The 20,282-nt window shown below is 40.5% G+C and overlaps 1 protein-coding gene across 1 annotated transcript in view; it reads right to left on the bottom strand.

Moving 5' to 3' along the window:
* Positions 1–20,282, bottom strand: part of LOC124795397 — a 128,093-nt gene that overhangs the window by 51,396 nt on the left and 56,415 nt on the right. The window contains exon 9 of the mRNA XM_047259412.1: positions 16,575–16,837. Coding sequence (XP_047115368.1) covers positions 16,575–16,837 — 263 coding nt within the window. The remainder of the gene's footprint in view (positions 1–16,574; positions 16,838–20,282) is intronic.

The following is a 20,282-nucleotide window of genomic DNA, read 5'->3' as shown; positions in this document are numbered from 1 at the left end:
GGGAATGATAGTGAAGCAAGGTTCGAGGTTAAGAAATTCTGTGAAGTTAACAGGGGATGATATGGGGGTAATGGGGGTGGATCAGCGTTGGATGGAGGAGGGAACTGAATTAGGCAAGGTCAATCTTGGTCTGTGGTTGAGACTGACTGGTAGGTTGGTGGCAAAAAAGTGTTTCCACTATAAGGACTGGGAGAAGGAGAGAAGGCCTTTAGCACATCCTGCTTGATTGAATTTGGGAGTGAGGCAAAAGGTGAGGCCTCTGGAAATGACTGCTATTTCTGTGGGGCTGAGGCTTCTGGATGAAAGGTTCGTTACTGTGTTTCCAGTCTGTTTACGTTCTGGATTCTGTGTGGTGGTGGGAGGGAGTTTTAGAAGGTGGGTTAAATGTAGTAGGTCTGCAAGACAGGGTATGTCAGCTATGGGGGAGGTTTGGAGGTTGTTGTAGAGGTGGTGGACAGTGGTACTCCAAGGCGGGAGTAGGAAGTGAGCAGGATGGAGAGCTGCTTGAAGTGGCATTGTGCATGTTGCTCAAGTTCCTGCAGGGCAAGAGTTTCAATGTGTGTTACGAGTTCCAGGAATTTGGGATTGCGCAGAGGAGAGTTTTGCAGGTGAAAAGAAGGTACTGCAAGAAGGTTTGAGCTTGGTTGATCAATTTGGAGGTATAGGATTAATTATATCAGCACGAGTAATGTGGGACATAAGATGATGCACCAACAATCACCGTGGTCTTGTAGCTGTCTGCTGTGCGTGGCCAAGATGACTGATACAGTGTGGCTCATAATTAGTGTGTGCAGCGTGGTTTGTAAGGCAACAAGAGAAACACAGAAAATAAGAGAAAGAATGATGGACATTGAGTATAGTGATGCATTAGGAAATAGTAACAAAGGAAACCAGCACTGGGTTAGGATCGAAGAAAAGCCATCAGGCAAAAATCAAACAATGGAAAATCCAGGATGGAATGTGGCAATATTATGAAAAGGGAAGTTGCCACATGGTGCCCTGCTTGTCACTGTTGATGCCACCTCCCCGCACACTAACATTCCTAATGCCCAACGCCTTACCACTATTGAACACTACTTTTCCCAACGCATGACGGATTCCAAATGAAAAATCTCCTTTTTAGTCGCCATGACCAACTATATCCTCACCCAAAGGTACTTCACCTTTCAAGGCATCACCTACAAACAAATCTGGGGTATGACTAGGGGAACCCGCATGACACCATCCTATGCCAACCTTCGCGTGGGCCATCTAGAAAAAATCCTTCCTAAACCCCTCACCTAGTTCAGATTCATTGATGACATCTTTGCGATCTGGATCGAGGGTGAGGGCACCCTATCCAGATTCCTCCAGAATCTCAACTTCTCCCCCATTTGCTTCACCTGGTCCTACTCAACCCAACAAACCACCTTCCTAAATGTTGACCTCCACCTCAAATATGGCTACATCAGCACCTCCAACCATATCAAGCCTACTAACCACCAGCAGTACCTCCATTTTGACAGCTGCCACCAGTTCATACTAAGAAGTCCCTTCCATACATCCTAGCCACCTGTGGTTGTCACATCTGCAGTGATGAGCGACCCCTCTCGAAATATACCAACAGGTCTCACTGAAGCCTTCACAGACTGTAAATCTCCTTCCAACCTTGTACAAAAACAAATGTTTTTTGAACACATCCTGCTAATTGTGGAACCGTACATAGCAACTGGAGTAGTATACATTGGCTGCAGTCAGTAGAGGCACAATATATTCCAGATTCTGCCGACAGGCTCCAAGCAGAACTACTGCAAGTAAAATTAATGCACGCTAGTGAAGGGTGTGCAAGGTATTATTATATAAATTAAACCTAAGTGGAAGCCGCGGTCACTACATTTGCTATACACCGATAACATCAGCCATACTTTGGAACAAGCTGCCAAATAAGCTTGCTGTTTATCACTGTGTATGCTGCAAGCTATTGCATTAGCGTGACATCACCATGCTGTACAGTTATTGGCTGCAGGTGGAAAACAAACATCCGAGATGTTGCAATGCAACAGTTTTTAACATGTTTCACGATTTTCAGTTTATTGCACCATGTTGTTGTTGTTGTTGTTGTTGTTGTGGTCTTCAATCCTGAGACTGGTTTGATGCAGCTCTCCATGCTACTCTATCCTGTGCAAGCCTCCTCATCTCCCAGTACCTACTGCAGCCTACATCCTTCTGGATCTGCTTAGTGTATTCATCTCTTGGTCTCCCTCTTCAATTTTTACCCTCCACACTGCCCTCCAATACTACATTGGTGATCCCTCAATGTCTCAGAACATGTCCTACCAACCGATCCCTTCTTCTAGTCAAGTTGTGCCACAAACTTCTCTTCTCCCCAATACTCTTCAATACCTCCTCATTCGTTATATGATCTACCCATCTAATCTTCAGCATTCTTCTGTAGCACCACATTTCGAAAGCTTCTATTCTCTTCTTGTCTAAGCTATTTATTGTCCATGTTTCAGTTTCATACATGGCTACACTCCATACAAATACTTTTAGAAACGACTTCCTGACATTTAAATCTATACTAGATGTTAACAAATTTTTCTTCTTCAGAAACGCTTTCCTTGCCATTGCCAGTCTACATTTTATATCCTCTCTACTTCGACCATCATCAGTTATTTTGCTCCCCAAATAGCAAAACTCCTTTACTACTTTAAGTGTCTCATTTCCTAATCTAATTCCCTCAGCATCACCCGACTTAATTCGACTACATTCCATTATCCTCATTTTGCTTTTGTTGATGTTCATCTTATATCCTCCTTTCAAGACATTATCCATTCCGTTCAACTGCTCTTCCAAGTCCTTTGCTGTCTCTGACAGAATTACAATGTCATCGGCGAACTTCAAAGTTTTTATTTCTTCTCCATGGATTTTAAATCCTACTCAGAACTTTTCTTTTGTTTCCTTCACTGCTTGCTCAATATACAGATTGAATAACATCGGGGAGAGGCTACAACCCTGTCTCACTCCCTTCCCAACCACTGCTTCCCTTTCATGTCCCTCGACTCTTATAACTGCCATGCACCATGTAGGCTATAAATTTTTGCTATTTTTGAGGTAAACATAAAATGAAAGAACCCTCAAAACTGCATGTTTTCAGGTATAATTTGTGGCAGGAGTCTGTTGGGAAATGGCTTAATTATCTCTTACATCATTAGCAAAAGTGATAGTCTTTTCAGTTACGTACCCTACAGAATTACTAGTGGCAAAGCCCACTTTTTTTAATAGGTTTCTTATATTATGTGACATTTTGAAATTTCTGTCTTGTTTGTTTATGGAGTTGCAATTTGGTTATGACAGTTGATGTTATAAGTATTGGTAAAATTGCTACGTAAGAGGAGAAGAATGAAATTCTTACACTTTGATTGGTTGAGTGATTGATGGGGTTTATGGGACTAAACAACTTTGATTTATAGCTTCTGTGCCTGTTTATACTTTACAATCCAGTACTTAAGCAATTCCAAATGTTTTGTAGGCGAAGGTCTGTAAACTTCTTACTTGTGTTAGTGTGGTGTGGTTACTGCACTGGCTGTTGGGTAACGTAACAAGTCGCCAGCCAATAAAAGCTCACTAGCCAGAGATGACCGACATTTCCTTGATTCTGACCAAGCATATTCTTCCAGACTCTGTGTTTGAATTTAAAAGGTTGGTGATTGATATTGTTGCTGAATACAGTACATCGGAAATACATGGAAAGACATGAGACCGAGTTACAAGTGGCACAAGAGAAGCTGTCAACTGTGGGCCCCTTTGTCATGCATTGTCTCGGTTCAAAATGCTTCACGTTGACTGTGTGATGAACGTAAACTTTGCTAGCAATGTTGGCAGTGCCGATTGTGGATTATGTCAACATTTCCTCTCTCACAACTCCCCTCTCCGCAATGGCATAAATTATTACCTTAACACCGCCACCATCCGGGGTGCAAACCGTCTGTCTTTTGTGCCACTTATAACTTGTATAGTCACATCAAAAGTCAATTGGAAGAAAATGGGACAAAGTAAAGTGAGATGTCAAGTAAGAACGTAGAATCGAGGTAAACCTTACTAGGAAGAAACATAGAATTGGGGAATTTTTTAGCATTGATATTCCAGATTTTTTTACAGGGGCTATGTATTTATAGTGTAGAATCGCAAAAAACATAAAATTGATGTACCGCTGTACATACATTTGAAACTAGGATACCGTTGTGCAGTGGTAAAACCGAAAAATTTATAAAAGCTTGTGAATGTTAAACATTGAAATATAAACTGAACAGAATAGAGATAATGTATGTTTCCAGATGTTCAGCATAGTTGTTGCCATTTTACGGACAATATTTTAATGATCAACCAAGTCGTCTTCTTCAGGTGCTGTAAGTTGGACTGTTGTGTGTACTTGCTGCCTGGACTCTAATCAACTGTGAACGACTGTTGGTTTCGAACTGCTATTTACAGATTAGTTTGATTCTCAATACCTGCTATGCTATTTAATGCTGTTTTGCCTTTCAGAACTTGCACTGATATTTATTTAATGAAATGTATATTCTCTCAGCATTATACAACTCTGGCAGATGTATGGCCAGCAGGATCTATTAGTTGAGTTACAGTTGTCAAGCCTAGTTTAAATGAAAAGATCTGCCACTGTTTATAACATATTCCAACATCTCTTTTTCAATAGACTGCATAATTAAGCTGTCCCAGAAACTTGACATTTGGAATACATTATTGGTCTCTTTAAATTTAATTTCGTGACTATACAGGGTGTATACAACCCGGGACAACCGGGAGATCTGGGAATTTTTTCATCTGGGAAAAAAAACGGGGAAAAACCTGGGAATTTTTTTAGAATTCTGGGAATGTTTCAGTGTTTTAGTTTTCAGTTAAATTTTTGTGATTTTGACTGGTAAGAACCAATACTCCAACAAAGGATATTACTGTATCCCGCATCTGCAGGATAATACTGGAGCAACAAAATATTAACAAGAGGAAGAAAAAACGAAAATAAAACTTAAGTCGCAAAGGAAATCCGCCACATACAACAACAAAACATAGGCTCATACAAGCGTCTGCCAACAGCAAAGTGTGTCAAAGGCTTTAGAAAGACCATGCAATGATTCATAACTACAAATTGCCTCCGATGAGCGTGACATGACAGCTGTTGACATTAGATTCGTTTGAGCAGTTGCGGGCGGGCTCTTGTGCATGCGCAGTTGAGTCGCATATGTGTAATTCCTTCTCCCCTTCTGGCTACGGATGTGTGGCTGGGAGCCACTATCTAGTATTGCCCCGGTTCAGAAATATCGTAGATCTGGGGCTGTTGCACAGAGCAGCCTGAGTTGTGGTGTGGAGGTGGGTAGTCTTCAGGTGACCTGTGTTTACATTTAGTGATTTTGCTGTTTCCTCTTCATTTGTTACTCTCACATCAAATGAAAACAAAACGGATTTCTGTGGCCAGGAGATATCAAATGAATTAAAATACGTTCGCATAGTTACGGAAGGCTGAAATATATTATTATATTCAGGTTTTATTTCCAGCTTTCTAACAGTCAAGCATTAACCACCTTGCAGAACAATGAAGTTATTTTTGTCGCTTTGCTAAAGAGATTTGGCTTTTATTAATCTTTTGCGCTGAGGCAGTCAATTTATTTGAAACAAAGTGTTTAATCTCACATTGTTGGCTAGTTTCAACTGTTCGCTGCGTTTCATGTGCACGTTTTCCATCTTCTAGCTCGCATGGCATTATGCCATAATAAAGAACCAAACATGAGATAATACAGTACTGGTACTCAAGAAAATTTACATCCAAATAGTAGCGGAAAAGGAGAGAAGTAAAAAGACAGAGTGTGATGGTGGAATGACGGCTGTGTAGTGCTGGAATGGGAACAGGGAAGGGACTGGATAGGTGAGAACAGTGACTAATGAAGGTTGAGGCCATGAGGTTTACAGGAACATACGATATATTGCAGGGAAAGTTCCCACCTGCACAATTCAGAAGAGTTGGTGTTGGTGGGAAGGATCCGTATGGCACAGACTGTGAAGCAGTCATGGAAATGAAGGATGTCATGTTTGACAGCGTGCTCGGCAATAGGGTGGTCCACTTGTTGGCCACAGTTTGTCAGTGGCCATTCATGTGGACAGACTGCTTGTTTGTTGTCATGCCCACGTAGAATGCGGCACAGTGATTCCATCTTAGTTTGTAGATCACATGACTGATGATGTTTGTGACCGGATTGGAGTAGGTGGTGGTGGGAGGATGTATGGGATAGGTCTTGGATCTAGGTCTATTACAGCAGTATGAGCCATGAAGTAAGGGGTTGGAAGCAGGGGTTGTGTAAGGATGGACGAGCATATTGGGTTGTTCGGTGGACAGCGAAATACCACTATAGGAAGGGTGAGAAGGATAGTGGGCAGGTCATTTCTCATTTCATGTCACGACGAGATGTAGTTGAAACCCTGCCAGACAAAGTAATTTGGTTGCTCCAGTCCTGGGTGGTACTGAGTTACAAGAGGAATGCTCCTCTGTGGCCAGACAGTGGGTCTTCGGGAGGCGGTGGGAGAGTGGAAAGATACAGCATGCTAGATTTGTTTTTGCACAAGGTTGGAAGGAGAATTACAGTCTGTGAAGGCTTCAGTGAGACCCCTTGGTATATTTCGAGAGGGGTCGCTCATCACTGCAGATGTGACAACCACGGGTGGTTAGGATGTATGGAAGGGACTTCTTAGTATGAACTGGTGGCAGCTGGCTTGTGCCTCTATGTTACAGTCCTCAATGGTGTTTAATGTTTTGTGATGGCGGACAGACTGTAATGGATTGCTGGGGCAGAGAAACACTAAACCACTGCAAGCTTAACTTTATTTCATATTTATTGGTATAAATAAGTACCACACGTGAAGAGAAACTTGTGTGTACATACATGCTTTCACGAAAACTGTTGTGTTTACACGACAGCAAGCTACGAGTTCGAAGTGCAAACAGCACTTGTTGTCAATACTGCAGACCGCTCCACTTTGACTACTCAGCACAGTTTGTTGCCCGACCATCTGTAGTGCTAGTTGACACATCTGTTCACTTCGCACAGCTCAAATGCATCCGATTTAAATAATAAAACAGCATACTCGGTATGTATTTTTTTCATGCTTAGCACTATGCGTTTCGAAAATTTATTCTTATCAAGTGCAAATATTTATGTAAGTATTTTGAGAGCTGTTTGTATGTGTGTTGTGCCTCTGCTGTACTGTGTTGTCTTTCTGAGGTTAAGGTGTTGTGCTGTGCCTCCTACATTACGCAGAAAAAAGTGCTCTCTCTCTCTCTCTCTCTCTCTCTCTCTCTCTCTCTCTCTCTCTCTCTGCGTGTGTGTGTGTGTGTGTGTGTGTGTGTGTGTGTGTGTGTGTGGGTGGGTGGGTGGGTGAAATTTCACAAACAGTGTGAGTGATAGTTTGCTTGTATGTGTGTGTTTTTCTGGATAACGGAAAAGGCACAGTACCTTATAATATCAAAAACACAACTAGAGTGTAAGACAAGAAGCACAACACAAAAATACTAATGTAAATATTTGACCACGACAACTTGAAATTCTTGAAATGTGGTGGGTTAAGCATGAAAAATACATAAGTGGTGCAGTTTCCATTATGTAAAGAAAGAATGACAGCTGCAGGCTTACCAAAAACATCAATTATGATGAATGAAATTGAGTCAAACATTTCTGCTTCCCACTTGAGGTTGGCACTTCTTGGAGAAGCAGTGATACAAATGTTAACTGAAGACTTTCTTAATTGTTCCTAAGACCACTTTTCTCATCAACACCCTCTGTTGATTTTACATACTTTGATTATGTGCGTATAGTGAAAAAAGTGAACATACTTATCTCATTGATTTTGGTAACACAAATTTTGTTGCTCATTCACAATACATTCCAGATAATTAGTACCAATGTTAATAAACTACATGTAGTATTTGCCGAGACATTAAAAATGCCATAAATTTTCTAATTTGAAGAAAAACTATCATCAGCTTAGTTGGTAGGGAGTGGTAGCAATGTGTCCACTGGCTATGAATCTGGCAAGCAGCCTAATTTCACTAATATATATGTAACACCACAGTACGCGTATTTCTACCCATGCCAACTCCCCTCTACAGTGAGCCAACTTAATGTGCGCATGTCATTTATAGCAATGAGTATAGCAGGGCTTAACAACTGGCCGGTTTTGAGCGCAAGTACTCGCGTCTGCTCACGCACGTGCTCGCGAGCAGGTGCAAGGTCGCGGAGTATGGAGGGAGGGGAAATGCGCGCGCACGTTTGAATAGGGCCGCAGCGTGCCTATTGAATTCGCGCCGACTGTGTAACGTTAAAAGTACTACGATCAGCTCTAACAGTCACTTCACTGGTTATGAATCATGTCAAGTCGCCGTTGTGTAACCCCAACCATGCTTTCGCAGTTCAACCCCCATTGGGAGGAACTGTATCTGTTTACAGAAAAAGATGGTGTTGCAAAATGTTTAGTATGTCACAAAACGCTGAATTCTTTTAGGAAATTTAATTTGCAGCGATATTATATGTCGTACCACGCGAAAGACTACGGAAGTGGAAAATGTGATAGACCAGATCGTGCACAGGAAGTTATTAAACTTAAAAGGAAGCTATCCGAAGAAGATCTGGACGACGAAGAAAAATCAACTGAGGCAGCTCTCAGAGTGAGTTACAAAATTGCTTTGCTTTTAGCAGAATCCCTGCGCCCCTTCACTGATGGCGTTTTAATAAAAGAATGTTTGGTAGTTGCAGCGGAACATTTGTGTCCATCTCAAGTTGAACAGTTTCTGATTGTGCCATTATCTAACATGACCATTATGCGTCGCATACAGGACATGGCAGACGACGTCCAGAGCCAGCTTGCAAATATCTGTAAAGATTTTATGGCATATTCTCTAGCTCTGGACGAAAGTGTTGATATCACTGGAACAGTGCAGCTTATCATATTGATTAGAGGTGAGGGAGGAGCTCCTCGATGTAGTAGCCATGAAGAACACTACAACCGGAGGTGATATTTTAAGTAGTGTTGAAGAAAGTGTTGAAAATATAGGATCGTCGTGGAATTCTTTAGTTTCAGTGTCTACAGACGGTTCACCAGCGATGACAGGGAACGCGCTGTTGAAGGAGAAAATGCAAAACCTGACCGTGCCGAATGAAATAAGGGGCGTTCACTGTGTGATCCACCAGGAAAACTTATGTGCAAAGAGTATCACTCTAAAAAATGTGATGAGTGTTGTTGTTCGTACAACCAATTATATAAGGAAGCATGGGCTACAACACAGGCAATTTAAAAGCTTTCTTGAGGATGTAGAAAGCCAGTATGGTAGCGAGATCCGCTGGCTTAGTCGTGGCGAATTATTAAATCGATTTTTTTGCCTATTAGATGAGATAAATATGTTCATGGAAATAAATACCGTGTGTTCCTGAATTGAAAGAGCCCTCATGGAAATGTGGCCTCGTGTTCTTAGCAGATTTAACTAGCCATCTGAATGTTTTGAACACTTCACTACAAGGTAAAGATCTGCTAATTACTCATTTCATAGATCGAATACGAGCTTTTAAAATGAAATTGACACTTTGGGTGAGTCAGCTGGAAACAGGAAATCTAGCTCATTTTCCTAAATTATCATCCATGCAAGATGTTCACAAAGACTGTGAACGTTATTCACATAGTTTAGTTGCCCTTAAGGAAGAATTTGATCAACGCTTTCAAGATCTGAAAGCACTAGACAGTGATTTTGATCTGTTCTCCTCTCCATATTCAGCAAATGTTGAAGGGATTCGTCCTGAGCTGCAACTAGAAATTATTGACCTGCAGTGTGACAGAGAATACAGAAACAAATTTCAGAACAAGAACAACATTTTGGAATTCTACAGACACTTCCCTCAGGATAGATTTCCTCGTTTGCACAAACTGGCGGCTACAATAATATCAATGTTCGGTTCCACGTATGTTTGTGAACAACTGTTCTCTGCAATGAAATGTAACAAGAAGCGCCTGAGAAATGCATTGTCCGATCGAAATTTAAAGTGCACGCTGCGCCTACAACGCACAGGAACAATTACTCTGAATATAGACGCAATTGTAAAGGGCAAAAAGTACAAGATAACCGAGAATCCCACACTTCAGTGACACCTATTATTGTGTAACAGTTCACAAATTAATACGAATGTAGAGGCATACACTAAGCTAATAAAATTATGTGGCACGTGTACATTCTCCTTTATTTGTTTCATTTGTCGCAGTAATAATTCGTGAGTGATATCCCTGCAGGTGGCCGCGGATTTACATTGACTGGCGGCAGCTGTTGTGTGCCCCACGTGACTCTCCCCACTCTCCGCTCTGGTCCGGTAGTGGGGGTAGCGTGCTCGCGCTGCTCCGTGCTCGCGCCTTGCTGCTCACAGCTTGCTCCGCAAGCACTTATGTTGTGAAGCCCTGGAGTATAGTATGTGACCCCAATTATCAGCTCTTGTGATCACACCCTTGTACGGAAGTGAGAAAATTTATTCATTTTGAAAGTGACACTAAAAGAGTAAAGTGAGAGGATTTTGCTTTTGATGCCCCAGGCTTTACATTTGCAACACACTTCTACAGAAAAATCCACATCAAGTGAATAAAATTACACTAGGCTGTATTAAATTTTCACAAGGTTGAAATACTCAGTTGCTTTAAGAGGCTAGTAGGAATCTAGTACTTATTTTCTTCAACAAGAGTGCTACAAAACTGAACACCAAAGCTATGCAAACACATGCAGTGATTTCTTTAAAGCAGGCTTATTGAAGGCTTTGGAGTCACTCAGAAGAATTTCCTCTGATCGATTGAAACTAGTTGCAACTGTCCACTGCCTGCAACTCAAAACAGCTTTCAAACAGTCACAAACCATGGGAACTGGGAGAATGATTGCGTCGAATGCATTCACACGATTCGAGTGGTTGGAACTATATCTCGAACAAACCTACTAGAGATCACTTTGCTCACGTCACCACAGTAAGCTCTACTGCTATTGGCCACTGAGGGAAAACACACACATCCACATTACATTCTGACACTTTTCACTGTTCTTCACAGTTTTCAGTTTCATTCACCATGTTCACCAACTCGGTGAGCACACTGGAAAGATCTCTCAAAAATGCGTGTTATGACATACAATTTGTGGTTGAAGCATGTTGGAAAATAGTAATTTTAGTCAGCACTACAAGAAATCCAGTTAACACAAAATAAAAATTTTTACCAATTAACTATTTTACCTAGAATGCTATAAGTATTCCAACAAATGTGTGTAATATATTATTTTGATAACTGTTCTACATCTACATCTACATTTATACTCCGCAAGCCACCCAACGGTGTGTGGCGGAGGGCACTTCACGTGCCACTATCATTACCTTTCCTGTTCCAGTCGCGTATGGTTCGCGGGAAGAACGACTGCCAGAAAGCCTCCATGCACGCTCGAATCTCTCTAACTTTACATTCGTGACCTCCTCGGGAGGTATAAGTAGGAGGAAGCAATATATTCGATAGCTCATCCAGAAACCCACCCTCTCGAAACCTGGACAGCAAGCTACACCGCGATGCAGAGCACCTCTCTTGCAGAGTCTGCCACTTGAGTTTGCTAAACATCTTCGTAACGCTATCATGCTTACCAAATAACCCTGTGATGAAATGCGCCGCTCTTCTTTGGATCTTCTCTACCTCCTCTGTCAACCCGACCTGGTACAGATCCCACACTGATGAGCAATACTCAAGTACAGGTCAAACGAGTGTTTTGTAAGCCACCTCCTTTGTTGATGGACTACATTTTCTAAGGAATCTCCCAATGAATCTCAACCTGGCATCCGCCTTACCAACAATTAATTTTATATGATCATTCCACTTCAAATCATTCCGTACGCATACTCCCAGATATTTTACAGAAGTAACTGTTACCAGTGTTTGTTCCGCTATCATATAATCATACAATAAAGGATCCTTCTTTCTATGTATTCGCAATATATTACATTTGTCTATATTAAGGGTCAGTTGTCACTCCCTGCACCAAGTGCCTATCCGCTGCAGATCTTCCTGCATTTCGCTGCAATTTTCTAATGCTGCAACTTCTCTGTATACTACAGCATCATCCATGAAAAGCCGCATGGAACTTCCAACACTATCTACTAGGTCATTCTGTGTCAAAATGATACATATTTCATAAATGTTTCTGACTTTAGTCAAAATAAATATAACATTTGCACACTTTGTGGTCCATAAGTTCCCATACCGTAACAATGACATTAACTCAAAGGTGTAATAGTTTCGACTGTTTATTTGCTCAAAATAGGATATATTTGGCACTATAAATTGCTCAGCATAAGTTTTCAATCACCTGAAGGCCTAAGGGAAAGCATTTTTCTGATTTGCAGATCAGGAAAGCATTTTTCTGATTTGCAGATCACTGTCTTCTGGTGATATCTTAAGTTGAGTCACATTCTGAACACTTCAGGTGTATTTTAAGTTTTGGCAAGAAAAAATAATCCAAGTGTGTGTGTGTGTGTGTGTGTGTGTGTGTGTGTGTGTGTGTGTGTGTGTGTGTCTGTCTAAATCTCAGCAAACACATATCTACTTACAAATCTGAATGGGCCACATACTATTAGACCAACTAGCATTCCTGTATATAACACAGTTTGGTTGACAAGTTGTTGGTGTAACGACACTGCATTTAAATGTATGTCATTGTGAACTTGTAATATGGGTTTTGAATACATAATATTTTATCTCAGTGGCATATGCCATTATTTTATCGAGATCAATCTCTTACACGACAGATCACTGTGACGCCTCTTAATCTCATTTTATGAGCAAACACTATACGTTTTTTAACCAATTTGAAGGTGGCTGTATAAGCAACAGAAACTAGTCACAACATAATGTTATTTACTTGTGACCTTGGCTATTAATTTTTTTAATTAATGCAAAATTTTTACATCACTTGTCTCCATCCTGTGTATGTAAGGAATTAACATAGGATTTTTCACTACTTGCTTACTTGACTGTGAGTGGCACGGGGAAACTGGGACCAGGGAGAACCAACAAATCAGAGGTGTTGTCAACTGCTGAAACTGAGCCACTGAGACTCACTTCACTTGTTGGGAAACTTACTATGTCGCATGTTATGGAGAGGCAATGGAAAAGGGTAGGGGTCTATTAATTGTTGGCAATTCAAACATATGGCGAATAATAATACCCCTTAGGGAAATGGCAGCATGGGATATGGGATGAAATGCCGTGTATACTCAGTGTGTATGCCTGTGGGCCTCATTCGACATTATCAGCAGTCACTGATGGAACAGGGTCCACAAAAACTACAAATTTTGTGAACTTCCAGCATGCCGGAGTAGCTTGGGTCAGCATCTTCTGTTAATCAGTAGAATAAAAAACCAGTCCAAGTTGCAAATTTTTACTTCCTATTCATTTGATGACTAGTTTCAGGCCGAGATCCATTTTCAAATCATCGCCTAGTCATCAAATGAATAAAAAGTAAAAATTTGCAACTTGAACTGGTTTTCTGTTCTACTGAACAACATATTGTGGCGCACGTTGGGACAAATAGTGCCTGTTATCTGGGCTCAGAAGTCAATACTGGATCATTCCAGTGACTGGCAGAGAAAGTTGAGAATATCAACCTTGCCTATGGAATTCCAACAAAGTTCACAATCAACAGCATTCTCCCCAGAACAGACCATGGCCCATATGTCTGAGTTGAGTAAGAGGATTGAACCAGAGACAGCAAACATTCTGTGAGAAGCTAGACTGCAACTTTCTAGACTTGTGCAACTGGGTTGAGAACTGTAGGGTCCCCTTAAACAGGTCAGGTGTGCACCACACATCAGAGACTGCTACCAAGGCAGCTGAATGTGTGTGAGGTGCACAAATAGGTTTTTTTTTAGATCAGGCAACTGTCCTGTCAACCCAGATTATAACAGATGTGCGATCTCTGGAAGTATCCGTGTAAGATTCAAAGAAATGCTTCCCTCCTTCAAGGTGAGAGTATTAAAATATTAGTGATTAACTGCCACAGCATTTGCATGAAGCATCCATAAAACACAGTGAAATTCACATAATACTAGGCACAGAAAACTGGTTTAAACCTGAAACTGACACCAGTGAGATTTTGTTGGGGAAATTTACGAGGATGGTCTGATATGTCTCGTAAAAAAGCAAGGAAAAATGCTTCAATATAACCTCCTTTGACAGAGATACACTGGGTCCAATGATCCTCCAGCTTTTTCACCCCATCGTAAAAGTAGATTCTGTCAAACTCTGCAAACTAGCAAGCCAAAGTTAGGGAACAGAAACAGGAAAAAACACTTGGGGCCAAGTCTGGTGAATAGGCTGAATGAGAAACCAATTCAAAAGTCAATTCAAGCACTTTCATCATTGTTATCAATGATGTGTGGGATGGCGCATATTCCTGATAAAGGAGCACATTTTTGTGTGTGAACATTGGTCTTTTTAAGTTTCGAATGATACAACAATGAAGCACAATACGGTCCCAGTCATGGTTCTGCCTTTTTCCAAGTAATCTATGATCCCAAAAAACACTGGCCATTGCCTTAGCAGCTGACAAAATTATCTCTGTCTTCTTCGATGCCTTTGTCTATTGCTTTGACTGCCTTTCTGACTGCTGTGCAATGATGAATCCAGGTTTTGTCATCAGTTGCAAATCAGTGCAGAAGTCTTGCAGATTGTGATTAAAAATCACCAGAAATTGTCTTGCAACATTGTGCCAGATGCAGTTTTGGTCGATTGTGAACAATCATGGCACCTGCTGTGCTCACAACTTCTTCATAAACAGGATATTATCCACTCGCAGAGTTTAGATGTGTACAGTCTCAGCAATGCTTGTAAAGCGGATGCGTGATAAAGCATGCCACCATTGCATATCATCATTGTGACAGTTAAAAATTGGGGACATCTTTCATAGTGACTGATACGACTGTATAATTATGTACAGTACACACTCAAGGACAAAGTTTTCTTTGAAAATTAATGTATTTTTGGATTTAATAAAGTTTATCCTTTATGTTTTAAAATTGCATCCTTCGGTTTGATGAAGTACAGTACACTATATCCCCTATGTTTTCAAAATAAACGAATAAAATAAATTTCAGACACTCAATAATCCAGCACTTCTGCTAATCCGGCACCCATATGTTCCAGGAATGGCCGGGTTAGTGAGAGTCTAGTGTAATTACAATACCAGAAGAAAAAATTACATTCATTACACCACATTAAAGTTGTACTTACCACAACGCTACAACAAAAGTTTTTGATCACTTGTGCAGTGATATAAAATGTCTGACAGACGGCAAAGTAAAATTTGAAAATTGGTCAGCTCATACAAATACTATATTACTTCGACATTGCATCAGTGGTTGGAAGCAATCTGAAAGTTATATTATTCTTGAAGAACCAAGTTTGCGAAGATCATTAGCAATTCTTTTCATTTCTATGACCTATGCTGTCATAATCGGATCTTGCAATGCTATCAGATATACATGCTTCTTAGAACACTGAAAGTCACATAGTGACGTTGTATCAAATTGTAATAAAAAGTGGCTGGGAACATCAGTATGTGATAAATAAAATAACACACAATTAAAACATACAATATGCTTTGCTGATGCTCCAGCATACAATGATCGCCATTGTGGTGTAAGCGATTAGATAATGTTGGGACACCAGCACATCTTGTATGTTTTAATTGTGTGTTATTTTATTTGTGACATGCTGATGATCCCTGTCATTTTTTATTACAATTTGACGCAACATCACTATGTGGCTTTCAGTGTTCTAATGAGCATGTACATCTAATAATGTTACAAGATCCAATGATGACAGTGCAGACCAGTCAAAACTGGCCGTAGTAATAAAAGGAATTGCTAACAATCTTGGCAAACTTGATTCTTCTATGATATATAATACAAATACCTGGGGATACCAATTTGTAAGGACGTGAAATGGAATGACTGCAAATTTTCAGTTGCATGCTGGTAGATGCTTGAATACAGAAGTATACTATGCTGTGGAAGCCTACTTGCAAAGTTTTCAGAACAACTTCAAGTTAATCTAGGAATATATTACAGCTTCCTATGCATTGCTGTCATGGAGATTGTGAGGACGAGATTAGATTAACTACAGCGCATACTCAGGTGTATAAGCAATCCCTCTTCCCGTGCACTATGATGAAGGGGACAGGAAAAAGCCATAACAAATGGCACAATGGGATATACCCTTTGCCGTGCACTACACAGTGGTTTGCAGAGCATAGAAGTAGACATAAATGGTATTTCACTACATTGACTATGAATAGGTGTGGGGGGTCCAATGTGTTGAAGTCATTAAATGTTTCTCCGTGTTGTATTTTGGAAGGCAGATGGGTTGATGGAGGTAAAGAGAAGACTGGAGAAATGTCATCTATGAACTTATGACCCACACTGTAATTCCAGACATGCACGTAATACAATATTGTTTTACATCTAAGAAAAGCTCACCAGCAGCATTGTCACATTCAGTCTGATTGACACTCATCTGTGTTGCAGCTGTGCTAAAGTCAAAGATGGCCACTGGGTGGTAACCTGCCGACAGTGGAACTTGGTCAGAGTTGACACGAACAACTGTCACATTATCATCTGTATCTGTGACAGAATTATGAGCATCTCTTGCTGGACTTCGTAGAGCTACTGGAGAATGAGCTAATGCATTCAAAGAACTTGAATCAGGAACAGATGATGTACGACAAAGAACATGACGAGACCTGAAACAATCAAGAACAGAAAAGAACAAAAGACAATAAAAAATATTGTATGCTTAGAATGAAAATCTTGCATTTCAAAAATAAAACAAAAATATTTTTATTGCATTATTAGATAAAAACCTCGTATTTCAACTACTAGTAAGCCGGTGAAAGGTAATGACTTATGCATTTCGCTCTAGTAAGGAAACAAAAAGGAAACTACGTATGTTGTTAAACAACCACATTACATGAAAAAAAGCAGTTACCATTAATGCTAAATTACTACAACTGTTAACAGTATAATGAATCTCTTCATAGTAGATAAAAACATAGGCAAGGAAAATTAAGTGGACTGAGCAAGTTTTGTCCAACATACGGACTGCCTGTGAGAAAGGAACATTACGGGAGAACCAGCTCTGCCTTGCTCACACCACTGGCACTATAATTGTGCTCCTTGTTTCATTCCAAGTATGTATGATAGTAAAAGTGGCATACATTACTCAAAATATTATAAACCTTCAGCTCCATAGAGTTTTCAGTAGCGTGCAATACAGGCCAGGAATTGCATCACTCCTCATTTAGTAACAAGCAAAGTAAGAAGTCGGCAGTATAACACGTTAATTTACTACATGTATTCAGTAGCCAGAACCGCAAAGAGCACTGTTAAAACACCAGCACTGTGATGAGGCACAAAACACTAGCAAACTTACAGCTTTCTATTTCAACCGATAGAGAGCAAGAGAACTATGAAGTAAGTTGTTCAGTTAGAATGTACAGCTCATTAACTCCCACAGAATGTGAGAACCTACAACTGTAATCTGAACAAACAATGAAATATAAACATCATACAATGCTCAGTTTTTGGGACCAAAAATTATTTACAATCTGAATAGGCAAACACACACCCTAGACTTAATGAAGTGGCTATTTCAGTTAAAGCAAGTCAGACTCATAATCAATGTTTACTAAACGGCAAATCAATTTCTTGCACCAAAGCAGACAAAGAAGAGACCACAAAACAACATGGTCAAGTGAAGTAGATTTTTTCCAAGTATTTGAAATTAAATGAATTACACTTCTATCTGGAGAAATAATATATAGTTAATACAGCTGGTCTTGAGCACTTGTGAAATGCCAAAATCAAACTTTCTGTCCCATCAGAGAGACCTTGTCACTACAGTTGTTGAATAACTCTGTCCAAGCAAGCAAGAAAGCAAAATATGGAAAAGAGATAAGGTTATAGCCACATTCAAACCTGGAAAATAGCCAAGCAATCCAAAACCCTGTTTGCTGATTTTCTTGTTTCAACACTTTTACTGATATTGAAGAGAATAATTTTGCACAGGCTAGCCCATTCCTGACCCCAGAACATGCATGTTTTAAAATAGGAAAGAGCTGTGGATCTTAAATGATTAATCTGAAGTAACTAATACAAGGATGGGTATGAACATAATCAAATTAAAGGAGGTATATTCACAGACCTTACAACAACTTAGAATACTTTCACTTTTCATAATAACAAATCTCTACAGTACAATGTAGTATTTCTTAATCTGAACTATCAGAAAGCTCCTACAGAACCAATCTTCTCTGTGGAGTTCCAAGACCAGAGAAGCATATGCAGGAAACGGAAAATGGCTTTTCATACTTCATTTAACAACTATACAATCTAAAGGAAACACACACCAACATCCATTCACACCACCACCTGTTTCATCTATTCCTAAAGGAAACACACATCAACATCCGTACACAACAAAACCCACTACTTGTACTGTGAGGTCATGGCACTAGGATTTATTATATCTTTGTTGTTCTTTATCAGGTCCTTAATTTCTCAGTCAGAATCCAGCAATTACATTCTCCTTATGTATAGCAAATAGTCTGGTATTCTGTTAGAAATGACGATTAACCAATCTGGATTTGAATCATTCGTAATTCATTCATTTTCTTACAGAAAAAAATTTAACACTCTACACCAACTGCCTTGAAAGTCACAGGGGCTTCTGGGCACCCCTTGGATTTCCAGGCTCCCCAGCTGCACATATTCTGCATATGTGACACAGCTGGCCACCCTTGCACACATCTTCAGCCTCTGCAGTACAATCACAAAGACCTGGCTGCCTGACTACTCCTGTCTCTGCTGTTGGTCAGCCTTGCTCACCCATGCCTGCGGGCATGCGACTACCCACTAACAGGCATGTTATCTGGAACAGCCTGTCCTACGCATTCGCAGCAACATTTGACGGCATACTAAAATAAACAGGGGTCTGACTGGCATTGTCCAAAGTGCTTATCAAACAGTCATGCTGTTTTAATACACTAATTGTACACTGATGTGCAAAAACATTATCATCACTGCCCACTGCAAGGCTAAATGCAACCTGGGGGCATTGGAGGCACTTAACACAGTAAAGGAACTTAACACAGTAAAGGAACTGTATAAGCAGAGCGGAGATGAACAGGGAACCATTCTAGGAACAAAACACGCTGCAAGTGGGGAAATCCATCAACATTAAGTGACTTTGCCAAAGGGAAGACTATTATGGCCCATCACAAGGGAACGAGCATCTCAGAAACGGCAAAGCTGATAGGCTGTTCATGTGCTATTGTCAAGAGCATCTTTAGAAAGTGGCTGAAAGGTGGTGAAACCATGAGTAGGCACCAAAGTGTCAGACATTCGCACATCATCAGGCCCGCCCTCTCTGTTATGCACGATATGCAGCAATCTGCAGTGAATCTGATGACAGGGTAAAATACTGGTGAAGACAGAAATGTTCCAGAGCACATCATCGGTGCACACTGATTGACATGGGGCTCTGCAGCATACGACTCCTGTGTGTCCATGTTGATCTAACGGCATCTACAATTACGACTGCAGTGGGCATGGGATCATCAATGAAATGTGTCACTTGGTCACATGAATCAAGTATCTTATTACACCAGATTGATGGTCCTGCCTGGATACCCTGCCATCCAAGTGAAATGCACTGCACTACAGAACAGTGAGGGAGAGAGGGGGTTGAATGCTATGGTAAGGTGGACATCCTCCTGGGCTTTCATAGGATCTGTGATAGTAATCACAGGTGCCACAATAACTACAGGTTACATGAACATTTTTACGTTATCAGGACTCCGTGCTTCCATGCTTGATGTCTTCCCCAACAACATAATCTTCCAGCACGATGATTGTCTATGTCACAAGGCCAAAACTGTTCTACAATAGTTTGAGATTCATGATAATGAGCTCACACTGATATCTTGGCTACCAAATTAGTCTGATCTTTAACTGACAGACTACATCTGAGACACTATTGGGTGCCAGATCAGCATCCACAACCCACCTTCCCTGTATCTCTTTCTCACATACTGAACAATGTGCCGCTCCAATTCATGAAACCTTCCCATTTCATGCTAACAGTGTGTTTGATTCACCATTTATTAATAACCTTGAATAGCAACAGTG

Source organism: Schistocerca piceifrons, chromosome 4 (assembly GCF_021461385.2).
Source record: "Schistocerca piceifrons isolate TAMUIC-IGC-003096 chromosome 4, iqSchPice1.1, whole genome shotgun sequence".
Lineage (NCBI taxonomy): Eukaryota > Metazoa > Arthropoda > Insecta > Orthoptera > Acrididae > Schistocerca > Schistocerca piceifrons.
The sequence above is the reverse complement of the archived record's forward strand: the minus strand, read 5'-3'. Positions and strand labels throughout refer to the sequence as shown.